This window comes from Olea europaea, unplaced genomic scaffold, assembly GCF_002742605.1.
Source record: "Olea europaea var. sylvestris unplaced genomic scaffold, O_europaea_v1 scaffold2062, whole genome shotgun sequence".
In the NCBI taxonomy this organism is placed as follows: domain Eukaryota; kingdom Viridiplantae; phylum Streptophyta; class Magnoliopsida; order Lamiales; family Oleaceae; genus Olea; species Olea europaea.
This window is the reverse complement of record NW_019238535.1, coordinates 33,031-45,566: the sequence shown is the minus strand read 5'-3', so window position 1 is coordinate 45,566 and position 12,536 is coordinate 33,031. Positions and strand designations below refer to the sequence as shown.

Below are 12,536 nucleotides of genomic sequence, written 5' to 3'. Positions count from 1 at the left end.
GGGGTGGGGGGTTTGGGGGGGGGGGTCATAGTGGTTTAAGTGGAGTTTGGTTGGTGGTAGTGATGTTCGATGGTGGTAGAGATGGTGGTTTTGGGGGTCACATTGGTTTGATTGAAGTTTGGGTGGTGGTGGAGTTGATGACGTTGATGGTTTTGTATGGTGTTGGGACAATGGTTGCGGGTGGTGGTAGTGCTGCTCATGGTCGTGATGTTTGGGTGATAGTGGCTCTGTTACCTAAGGGTATGTTGGATCTAGTGGTGGCGGAGGGTATGTTGGGTGCGATGGTCGTGGCAGCGATGGTAGTGGTCTGCAGCGATTACAATGAGATGGGATGGGTTAGGATGGTAGTGGTTTTAGCTGCGGCAGTTTTAGTGGCGAAGCAGTTGGTGAGGTGGTGGCCACGAGTGTTGGCGGTGGTCACGAGTGATTTGGTTAACTGTGAACATTAAATTGGTTAATCTGTGACCAATAAATAATATGTAACCAATAAAAACGGTAACTTGTGACCAAAAAATAATATATGACCTAAAACATTGTTAATTCGTGATTAATAATTTGATAATTTGTGACTATATAATAAATCGTAACTTATTATATTTTTGATTTGTGGCCAACTAATAAATTGTGACTTATAAATTTTTTGACTTGTGATCGATGAACAAATTGTGATCTATAAAATTTTTGAATTGTAACCGTAAAATAATTTGTGACATAACTTTTTTTTTTATATGTGATCGAAAAATAATATGTAACTTACTAAATCGTTAATTTGTGACCAAATTCATATATTTGAGACTTTAATATATTTAATTAATAAGTAAATTAATTAATTAATGAAATCATAAATAAATTTTAATAAAAATTTGATTTTGGAAGTTTGAAACTTATTTTCTTGATTTTTGAAATGTGTGATACTTATAAAATTTTTCCCTTTGAAATTTATCGGTTGGTAATTCTTTTCCCAATCCTCATTCATTCAAATTCATGTAGATATTCCAAGGACCATGGGTTGGACAGCTCCAGGGATTAGGTACGGGAGGGTCCAACATACTTTTGCCGTCTATTGGCCCGTCGTGACGATGGGCTCGAACAAGATGTTGGACTGGTTTCATTAAAATTTAGGGAAACAATTGACAAGTAACTTAAAAATTTTTTACTAATCTCTCTTTTTTTTTCTTTTTTTTTAATTCTTAAAATAGTGTTTATTATTATTTTAACATTTTCAACAAAATTTTGTAACACAATACGTTACATTTTATAATATTATTACGCGTTTCACCATTGTATTTTCACCATCGTCACTAATATGAGCATTAATAATACAACATGTTTATCCACACCTTACCTCCTATTTCCATCAAGATAGTGACAGTTGATGCCAACATCGTTGTTAACATTCGGTGTTACACAATCATCGATCACGACTCTACCACTTATAATAGCAATTATTACACTACTTTTGCCTATTCCCATACTTATTGTTACAACCAAACCACCATCGCTTCCGCCATGACCACAAACCTCCAAAGTATAAATCACCATGCCACCATAATATAGCACCACTTCTAAACCCTAAATCACCTTCATAGCCATCATCTTCAACCACCACCTACTCTTTGCATCCACAAAAACCACCGCAAAGAAACCAATATAAAACATAAAAAAGAAGAAAGTATCAAATTTAAAAATCGAATTCCCAAACCAGAATTTTTCATATCAAAATACCTAATTGCCCCGATATCTCATTCTCGATCCATGAATAGTGATTCATGTGACACATAATGACAATGAGCTAAAATTACGATCGCGATTTACAAATCTAGAGGCATCATAGTTACAACCTAAAAAATTAAGATTAGTAAGATGTGAGGCGTTGAGGCATTAATGGATAAATGATAGCCTTCTACATACGAGTGTTAAATGGAAAGTTTCTCTTGTCAGCTCGACTCATCCCAACAACGAGATGAGCAATTATTTGCAAGTCGAGTTGCCATATAGAGGTAAATATGCAAGTTTAATTAGAGAAAAAATAGTGACTTGTCCCTACTAAGGAACGAGCTTGTGCCTTGTGGGGTGAGGCAAGCTATACTTTTGTCGAGCGAGTCAGTACTTGACTGACTCATCAGACAATAGGCAAGATGAGAAGTTCGGCACATCCCATATAACACTCCATGCATTGTAAATAAATTTACATTTTTCCTTCCGTCCTTAAAAAATTTAAATTCCATAATTTGTCATTTTATTTATGCTGTGACTATAAAAGGAAACTAGTTAAGACGTTAATGTTACAAAATACCGCGAGTTCATTTATCTGATCGAAGTGATATTTAGTTCCCAAAATTCGACAAGCCTAATTTGGGATACCTAAAATTACTGAAAAGAATGTTGAAATAGAAAGAAAAGCTTGTTTGATACGGATTAAAATATGATTTTAATTTAAGCTAAAATTAAACAATTAATATTAACCACATCTTTCATGAGTCTCATAATTATCACACGTTTCAAAAACTTTTATCATAATCTATTAAGAATCTAATTTTAATCCTCACCAAAAGGGAAGAAAAATGTCACGTCTCTTTGTTTGAGCCCCCATTTTGAAAAGAGAATGTATTTTTGAATAATTAATTTTTGAAAAATGCGTGGTTATAAAGTAATAAAAATTTTTCGAGTTACGTGCCATATTATTTTATTGGAGAATGTTTAGTTAAAAATAATTTTCTTTAAAAATGAATTTTTGAAAAAAAGATCGTTCTATTTTGCTAGGGTCATTTGTATAAACGACCTTGGCAGAATAGCATTTTTGTTGAAAAAATGGGGTTTAAACAAAGGCATACGTGCGTGATGAAAATGTAATACACTTAAAAACTGAAGGATATTCTCGACAACTCAACTCTAAAACCTTAGAAAAAATTCCAACAAAAATAAAAATAAAAATGGAGAAATAGCAGCCTCGTCTATCGCCAAATCATTGAAATCAATCTCTCTCAAACTCTTTGCGCTTCTTCCCCAAATCTCGATTCTACTATCGGGTATTTGCACATTCAGAACATATATATATATAGAGATGTATTTGCTTTATATGTATGCCAAAAAATGGAAATTTTTGTCAAATTTCAATCAATTTCGTTCATTTATGTCCAAGCTTTTATTATGGTTTTTTGTATGCAAGTACATCTATTCGTTTATGATTCTGTATTTTTATTGTTTAATTGTTTGTGTTAATCTGTAAAGTTCAAAATTCTAACGAGTCTTGTTTATGCTCTGATCGTTGTTGCTTGAAATGATACAAAACTTAGAGTACTTGAATCGTGTTTAAAGGATGCTTATCAGCTGCAATTGAGAATACCTCTTGAACCAGTTATGCAAAAAGATATCATTTTGATTGAAAATTAATGTCTTAGTTAATTGAAAGATTTTGATTGGATGAATATGTATAGTTCAGTGATGATTCTAATGTTAACTGAGTCTTATGTTTTGTATCAGAATTTCTGTTTACTTCTGGAGTACTAAATCTTTTCCTGATAGACTATTTTGTGGCGCATTATTGAAACTGACATTTCAATGCGTTTCTCCAAATTTGGTGATAGTTGGGGTGCATAAGGTATATGTTATTTATTATTAGCTGAAGGGGCAAGTTAGTGAAGATTTGAATCTGGAGTCATAAATATGTACCGCCCTGGGGCTGCGACCACTACCCGAGGTGGATTACCAACAGATAGTGGAGATTCTGTTGTGACACTCGACCAAGTTCCCCGTTGGAGTGATGCGGAGTATAGAAACTTGTACGAGAATGAAGATCCTGCTTTCCAAAACTCACATTTTCCAGACCCGCTAGCATCTGTTTCTGAGGGAAGCAGTAGTGGAAATGGGATGGTTTCTAGATTTCCTGTGGACTACGAAATCAACTCGAAGCTATACCTTTGGAGGGGAAACCCGTGGAATCTTGAGGTGGATGCTGTAGTTAATTCGACAAATGAGGTGAGCAGTTAATTCGACAAATGCTGCACTGGGTTATATTTAATAGCATGAGTGCATTTATTGTGATGATTCTTTCCGTTACACTTTCTTAATGGAGCATTTGCATGTTTGTGCATGCATGCTTGTTCTCGTAACTTTGTTTTAGAGGGATCACGATTCCCTGCTTTATTTTAATACTCGTGTTTGTGAGAACCAGTGATATTATTGGATTGACCTTTTATTTATTGAAATGCAAGAATGTGTGCTGTTCTTGCCCTGATATTGTTTGTCCTTGTAGATGAGTGGTCTTAAATATATTTCGTGCCTCCTATGTAATGATAAATCCCTGAGCATGTTCCACATGGTTCATGAGGGATCGGTCTGTATTGCACCATACGTACTGTCCATTGGGTGTTGGGCCCCAGTGTGGATTTGTTTAGCGTCTCTAGCGGTTCAAACCCAAGACCAAGGGATACGTAAGTTGAATTTTGGTACTAATAGGTGTGGTGCAATAGTCGCTATATCCCACAGGGACCATGTCGGGGCTTGAGACGGAATCCGGTGGGCCATGGTTGGGGGACTATTCTTACATTCTTTACATTTTATATTTCACGGCTGGTGCGGCTTTAAAATCTATCCTATTATGCTAATTCGGAAACAGTATGAGTCTGCACTTTACTGGCCTGTGATCTTAATGTTCGTTAACTCTTACTTGACCAGAAGTAGTTAAATTTTTCCAAATAGGCTTCAAAATTGGGTTTTTACTTGTTGAACAAATGCGGCGTTAGTGCATCAAATTTGGAAAATGATCTAGAATGCTTGTCTTCTAGTGATCAAGAGAGTCTATGTTGATGCATGCTATCTGATTTTGACCGTTGTGATGAGCTAGATGCTTTTTCAATGAAATCAAATGCCACTGGAATCTGAATTTTATTTATTTATTTATTTAATTTATTTTTTTTATGTTTGGTGTTTGAAATTTTTTTTCCATAGTTAAGTTTTGCCCCTCCACCACTGCATGCAATACCTGCTTTTTGTTTATCCCAGTGAAATATTAGGGCCTGCTTGGTAGTTTTTTTTTTTTTGACCGGTTTTGGGGGGGGGCTCAGTTTATGAAGGGTTGGAAAAATCGGTGCTTGAGAGTTTTTTTGAACACCCATGTAGTGTAATTTTGTTCGTTTCTCTCAACCCACCAAATCGGCGGGTTTTGGTCATTTCTTAAATTTTCGCCCTTTACCCTCTATAAAATAATTATTAACAAATCTACCATAACTTATTCCAAAAAATAAAATAAAATAAAAAAATCTTAATACGCCATTCCTTCCAAAAATCTTAACTTATGCCAGTGATTTCCTGTGTTCAGAACAAGAACGTCAAATTTGTGAAGGAAATGGTGCAAAAATGCTGGGGGATGATTCCGAGGAAACTGAACCCTTCATTGAGCTTTTCAATTTTAGTTATGACAGTCATTTTTCTAATAAATCAAACAAACTGAAATTTCTTATCCGACCTTTCTTCTCAGTGAGAGTTGACGAACTTTTACTTTGCTTTGAACTTTTTGTTGCAACTACATCCTCTTCGTCTGGTTTTGAACTATTTTTTGCTTTTGACAGCTTCTCTGAGTATAAGAAGATATGCATGGATCATTTAAGGACTTCCTTTGGCATGCTATCATATGAAAATCACAAAAGTGAAGTCCAGAAACAATGTAGAGTAGATTCCTTTTTCTTTATATTAGATTTAAGATGAAAATAGAAGGTTGACCTTGCTGCAAAATAAGGAAAAAACGCAAAATTAGGTAGCCTATATTTTTCTGGATGATCATGAAATCAACTTAACATGGGTTGAAAAGAGGTAAACTAAAAGAAGAATATACCAACTAAGATTTATTGCAATCATATAACATGGGTATATATGTAATTTTATTTTTTAATACATCTTTCAGAACTGTTGGATAATAAACTCCCAAGCATGGGTTGGAGTGTTTTGAAAACTGCTATTGAAAACGACCCAACACCGATTCACTCATAAATGCCGAAAACCAGTACTTAAAAAACGCTCATAAACGCTACCCTGAAACTCCCAAGCAGGCCCTTGATTGTGCAAACATTGATCTGAATCATGTGATCCAGTTAAATACACTTTAGCTCTGAAGCCAATTTAGTTTCATTTTGACCAAGTGGGTGTTTGAGATCCTTCCACCCCCAATATTTTAATGCTTCAAACCAGATGTTTTGGAGATGGCTACTTCTCCTGAATATTCATGTTTTATGACAGAACTTAGATGAAGCACACGGCAGTCCTGGTTTGCATGCTGCAGCTGGACCTGGTCTTGCAGAAGAATGTGCTACATTAGTAAGCTACATAAACATGCTCACATTTTAGTTCTGCACCATTTGTATTCTGGAAGCATGTAACGTTTTTCGAAAGTATTAGTAATATGCATTTTGGTTATAAAGTTATGCAACTACTAGTTTACAATATTGCAGTAATTGACGAATTTGACCTGCTATTTCACTCCTTAAAATAGAAGACTTGGAAGTTTTATGTCCAAATCTGAACTAATGCTGCAAGTATGCCTCGTCTTTACAGGGTGGCTGCCGAACAGGGATGGCAAAAGTTACTAATGCGTATGACCTTCCTGCAAGGTGCGTAGATCAGTTGGTTCATTAAGTGCTATGCCCATGTCTATCTGTGGTTGCTTCATTACTTGTGTTTCGAGAGCCAATAAATATATGTTGAATGTTTTCAATGATAATATACTACTAACATTAATACATTATACATATTCTGATGAAGACTAATCATTGCAATCGTTAAGTTTGTTATTAATCATTTACATTCTTGGGGTTATTGATCAAGACCAGTTAGGTTGGATAGTTCTTCGAGTTATCTAACGACAGAAATTGGTTTTGTATCGATCTGAGACCTGTGCCATTAGTTATGTCTCTTTTGAGCACTGCACCAGATTGTATTTGGGTGCAGTGACCAACTAGGTTCTAAATTAAATGACCACCTTATAAGTTGATTTAAGTCCTGAAATTCTGACATGATGCATGTGTGTGTCACTGAATTTCAAATCTAGATTAATTTTCATTTCCATTTTGTGGATCAAATAAATTTTGGCTTTACTGCCACTGGTTGGAAATGAAACACCTAATTGGTTTTCATTAAATTCACCTCACTGCACTTTTGTAAAAGCTTGTCTAGTTATTTCTGTAAAACAAATATTTTTTTACAACTTCATCAGTCTAAACAATAGACCATGGTGAGGTCATAAATGTTCAAGGATGAATTATTAGTAACGCGTCGGCTTGCTAGAGAAGTTGGGGCATTAAACCTGAATATATTTGGCAAATGCTTATCATATGTCAAAGTTTTTACTCGTACTTTAGTGTTATTGTGATGTAGAAACTAAGAATATCGTTTCTGTTAGTTAAATCTGTGTGGGATTCAGTGAGAAAAAGAAACTGGTAGTGCACCTCTATTCACTTTCAATGAAGTATTCATGTCATAAGTTATCAGTTTGTAGCAATTGATAGGAGATTTTTTAAAATTAATGGATAGAGAAAGCTGGAACTTTTATCCTGATGCCTGTAATTTGTGTTTGTTTAATAACCCAGAAGCTAGGTATCATATGTAAAATTTTATTTGGACCCTGCATTACTCAGTTCAACATTCTTGGTTCGGAATGGGGAAGCTTTACTTCTAATCTCATTTGAATCTTTGAGAAACTTGACTCAAGTTGGATAAAAGTTTTAAAAAGACCTATTAACTTCTTTCTTTTTTGGAATGGAATTTAGTCCATCGTTAATTTATTTTTCTTTTGATGAGTGCAACGACACTTCAGCATTTCTTATCATTATGTAGTCGATAACATTTAAGTTAACACTGGTATTTCTTGTAATTTGCAGGAGGGTTATACATACTGTTGGTCCTAAGTATGCAGTAAAATATCATACTGCTGCAGAGAATGCTCTGAGCCACTGCTATCGGTCTTGCCTTGAACTTCTCATTGAAAATGGTCTGCAGAGGTGGTTTAATAGATACACTGTATCCATTTAAATAGTATTCTTCCCATGTCAATCTGTAGGAAATCTTGACTCAACACTCTTGTACAATACAAATGCAGCATTGCAATGGGGTGTATATATACTGAAGCCAAAAATTATCCTCGAGAACCCGCTGCTCATGTGGCAATAAGTAAGAACTTTTTTGTTATTTGTGCATTCAACTGACATTCTTTGTTTCTTAATTGATTTATACTTTCTTAAAGTTATATTTCATGTTTGTGTATCTGAATAGACCCCTCCATCTACCTGCATAAAGCTTTATCACTAGTTATAAATTTTTCTTAAGGTTTTCTTTTATGTCTAATTCATGTTTCTGGGCATGTACGTGATGATTTCCCATTTCCATTTTTCTTCCTTTCCTCAGGTCTAACTTTTATTTGATTTGGTAGGAACCGTAAGACGTTTCCTTGAGAAACAGAAAGACAAAATCCAAGCAGTTGTTTTTTGCATTGAAACAGCATCTGATACTGAGATATATAAAAGGTAAGTCAACTGACTTTACTGGGGATGTATGTGTTAAATATAACTCCAAAACAGTTTATGGTTTTGAGATTTGTTAGCTTTAATTATGAATAAAATAATTTGTTTTAAATTGGACAATCATTTATTACTTCTCTATATAGATTGCTTCCACTTTACTTTCCTCGGGATAAACTTGAGGAGGAGGTGGCTATTTCAAAACTTCCTGCAGATGTTGGAGATGAAAATGGTGAGACAGTCATAGATGAACGGAAAATCAGAATAAAGCCATTGCCCAATGTTAAGAAGGCTGGCCTGAGATTTTCCCAAGCCTCTGCTGATCTTCCAGCTGGTGATATTATTCCAGTCAGCGACGTTGCTTTGACGAGACGGTTAGTGACCTAAAATTCCTCTCCCACCTCTTCATTTTGTATCATTAATTGGTCCGAGCAATGCAGAAGTTATAGTTTAACCGTCATTGGTCCTGCCCCAATTCGTTTGTGAAACTGTCCACATATGGCTTTGTTCTAAATTTGAATGTGGTCTGGCATCAAGAAAGAAACCAAAAATGGGATTGCATGGCATTCGGTAGAACATTTGCATTTTTCCTACTCTGTAAGTACCAAGTGATGCCCAGTCTTCAGATACCATTGCGGTTATTTTATGTGCCTCCCTTTCATTTATTGTTCATGAGCATATTTTCATCTTTTCTGAGAAATTACTCATTTGGCATAAGTGAAACTTATCTTATTTTGTGACTGGCCACCATCCTTTGAGATGGATACAAGTAAGAATTTTCAGTGGAATGTAAAAGATATATCGGGATTCATGGAGGCAAATTTGTTGATGGAGTTTGAATGAACCCAGCCTGCATCTAACCCAGCTTGCCTCTCTCTCTCCCTCCCCCTCTGCGTGTGTAGTTCAGAGTGATTTCCTATGGGCCTTGCTAACATTTCGTATCAAAACAACACTGAAGTTTCCTTGTTTCATGACACTGAATTCAACCTGATGTTGCGTTCTTATTTCATTCATTGTGTAATGCATAATTTATCTATTTCTCGGTGATTAAGTTTCCAAATTCCACATGTTCAATTGTCAATTGTAGAGCTCTGGTGTAGAAGCTTCTCTTTGTTTATACATATTATGAAATCCACTGATAGTTGGAATGACCTTACTGTTTTTCTCATTCAGCAGGAACTCATCATACTTGGATGCATATCTTGATCCTGCATTTATGTCCCTTATCAAAGATCCAGATCAGCGACGCAAAGAACGTTGGGAAAAGGCTGCGCAAGCACGAAATAGTTGGAATTTTGCTAAAATGCTTGGATATGGTGACCTTGGGGGCCCTCCTCTATCTGCTGCTGAAGAATATTCGCTTCATTCACGATATCTAGCTAAAGCAAATTCACTTAATCTTTCTGAAATTGCTGAAATGAAAATTATGTAAGCCAGCTATGTACTCTGTTTGTGTTTTGTAAGCAATGAACTTAATTTTTCCCTTGTTTCCTCGATGCATTGAGTCCAATATCTTCTTAAAACTTGTACTTTTTATCCTTAAACATATAATTTTTGACTCCTGCAGTCTCTGACTTCCATCTTTGTCACCATCATATGGCACAATTTGCTAATTGTAAAATATTAAACTAGATGCCGATTTTATCTTCAATGTGCTAATCAGTTTTGCTGATATGAAGTTTTTGAAGGAAACTATTTTTAATACTTGTGGTCTATTTTTGTGCTGAGAATGTGATTTTTTATGTGCTATATCTTATTGTTACTTTAGGATACAGGTAACTGGCTAAACTCAGATATGTGTAGCAAAATCTTGTAGAGCTTGTAGGCTGCTTTTCTTTTCTTCCTAAGTTACGGAATTTTCATGAAGCCCTCCACTCGTGTAAATCTGCAACACTTGCGAAGTTTAATCACTTTTGTGGGGCTGCTTGAGGACTGCTTCATGATTCTAAAAATAGGTGGATTTTCCGTAGTAATCTTGGAGAAGATTGCCTTCTGCACTTGAACTTTGTCGTCCAAAAGTTTGAAATATTTTCTTCATTTCTGTTTGTTTTTTTATGAATAAGCAACAGTAAATTAATTGTATTATTTTCTTCATTTCTGTTTGTTTTTTTATGAATAAGCAACAGTAAATTAATTGTATTGATTTCCAAATACCACTTATTTCTGTTTCAGCTACCGAGGTGGGGTTGACAGTAAAGGTCGTCCAGTGATGGTGGTTGTGGGAGCACATTTTCTGCTTAGATGTCTTGATCTAGAGCGTTTTGTGCTGTATGCAGTAAAGGTGAATGCAATAAATTTTTCATAATTTCAATGTATGTACTGCTTATGCTGTTTAATGCTTCATGGCCTTCCTCCCGTTTTTAGTTGAACCTGTACTCATGCTATTGCAGCAGATAATTATATTTAGTATTGCATTTTCAGGAGTTTGAGCCCTTGATACAGAAGCCGTATTCTATTGTCTATTTCCACTCCGCAGCATCATTACAGGCGTGAGTTAATTTTCCTCGCTATCTTTTGCCCTTAACATCATTTTCCCTATTCTGGTCATTGGTTATTTGATCTAAAAACCAATAATTTTTCTCTAATTCATTTGTGCAATCTGGAAAAAGACTTTTAAGTTAAAAGAAAGATGGATGAATTTTTGTGCTGTTATGGCTGGCACTAAATAAAGTTTTTTGACTCACCCTCCATAATTTAGTCTGTTTTTAACAGATGGTACATGTTTGGCTTAGCTTAAAAAGAAGTTACATTAAGTAACGTTTTTGTTTGCAAACATGGTTGGATAAGTTAATTTTTTCAAAAAGTAAATCTTCCTTGCTGTCTAATCAGTAACTTGATTATTTAAGCTTTTAAACAAAATTAAAACTTACTGCTGTGAAACAGATTTGTTTACTTGTAAGCAAATTTGTAAGTAAAATTTTTGTGCTTACCAGAGATGCTTTGGGTGTGAAGATTCTTACCAGATATTATCAAGTTTGGCTCCACTTATATTTCTGATTTGTGTAACAGGCGACCAGATCTGGGATGGATGAAGAGATTACAGCAAATACTTGGCCGAAAACACCAGCACAATTTGCATGTATGCCGTGCAAGATTCTTCCTACAACCACCACAATATGGCCTATTATCTGTGCTGTTACGCATCTTTTGTTAATTACTCTCTCTTTTCATCTTGTAGGCTATTTATGTACTCCATCCAACCTTTGGTCTGAAATCTGCAATTCTTGCACTGCAAATGTTTGTGGATGATGTGGTATGACCGATCCCAGTAAAAAAATATAGCAAATCTAAATTTTGAGTAACTTTGTGTCTTTCTCCATAGCTTATTGAACTTTTGATAACTGATTTTAGGTGTGGAAGAAGGTGATATACGTTGATCGTCTTCTACAACTATTCAAATATGTCCCCCGTGAGCAATTAACTATTCCAGATTTTGTCTTCCAGTTGAGTTTTCACACTTCTGATTAATCGTTTTTATTGTTTGTTTTAATAATGTACGCAATTTGTATTGCCATTAGGCAGTGAGGATTTACAATGGCCATGTTTGTTACTAGCAGCTGATATGACCTTTGCTGTTTCCGTGCTCGTCCCTATGAATTCATACAGTGGCATGATATCAAATTTCGTCTCCTGAAAATTGGAAAGCCCTTTTAACTTATCCCTAAATAACATTGATGCAGGCATGATTTAGAAGTAAATGGAGGGAAGGGCCTTATTGTCGATCCAAGGACAAAATATGTCTATCGAAGACCATAAATATGAAAGCAGTTGTCTGAAATTCAGCTTTTCTGCCCAGAAACCGAGTATGTGGTTAGCACTGTTCTTTTCGTGCATTTCATTTACTGTTAACAGGATCAGGTTGTAATTGGTTTTTATTGTGTATTATTCTCCATCTTTTCCTGTGTTTGAAGGATGTTCTTGGATTTGTGATGTATGATGGAAATATATTTCTTATTTTTCATTTATTGATATTTGTTGTATGTATCGTTGTCGACACTAAGCTATTAGTAATTTAGTATTTTTCTGGTA

The 12,536-nt window shown here is 35.2% G+C and overlaps 1 protein-coding gene across 3 annotated transcripts; it reads left to right on the top strand.

Annotated features, from left to right (window-relative positions):
* The first annotated feature begins 2,916 nt into the window (after positions 1–2,916).
* On the top strand, positions 2,917–12,536 carry LOC111379916 (protein GDAP2 homolog). 3 transcript variants are annotated; one of them, XM_023003361.1, is made up of 15 exons: positions 2,917–3,029; positions 3,484–3,978; positions 6,235–6,312; positions 6,550–6,605; positions 7,872–7,991; positions 8,090–8,160; positions 8,420–8,513; positions 8,654–8,881; positions 9,681–9,935; positions 10,680–10,788; positions 10,929–10,996; positions 11,517–11,586; positions 11,686–11,760; positions 11,859–11,950; positions 12,188–12,536. In XM_023003361.1, exons 2-15 carry the CDS (start codon positions 3,667–3,669, stop codon positions 12,261–12,263), a joined length of 1,704 nt encoding a protein of 567 aa, XP_022859129.1. In that variant the 5' UTR covers positions 2,917–3,029; positions 3,484–3,666; the 3' UTR covers positions 12,264–12,536. The 3 variants fall into 3 exon arrangements, with proteins under 3 accessions (XP_022859129.1, XP_022859130.1, XP_022859128.1); XM_023003362.1 differs by having other exon boundaries at positions 2,921–3,029; positions 3,588–3,978; positions 9,684–9,935; XM_023003360.1 differs by having other exon boundaries at positions 2,921–3,029; positions 3,588–3,978.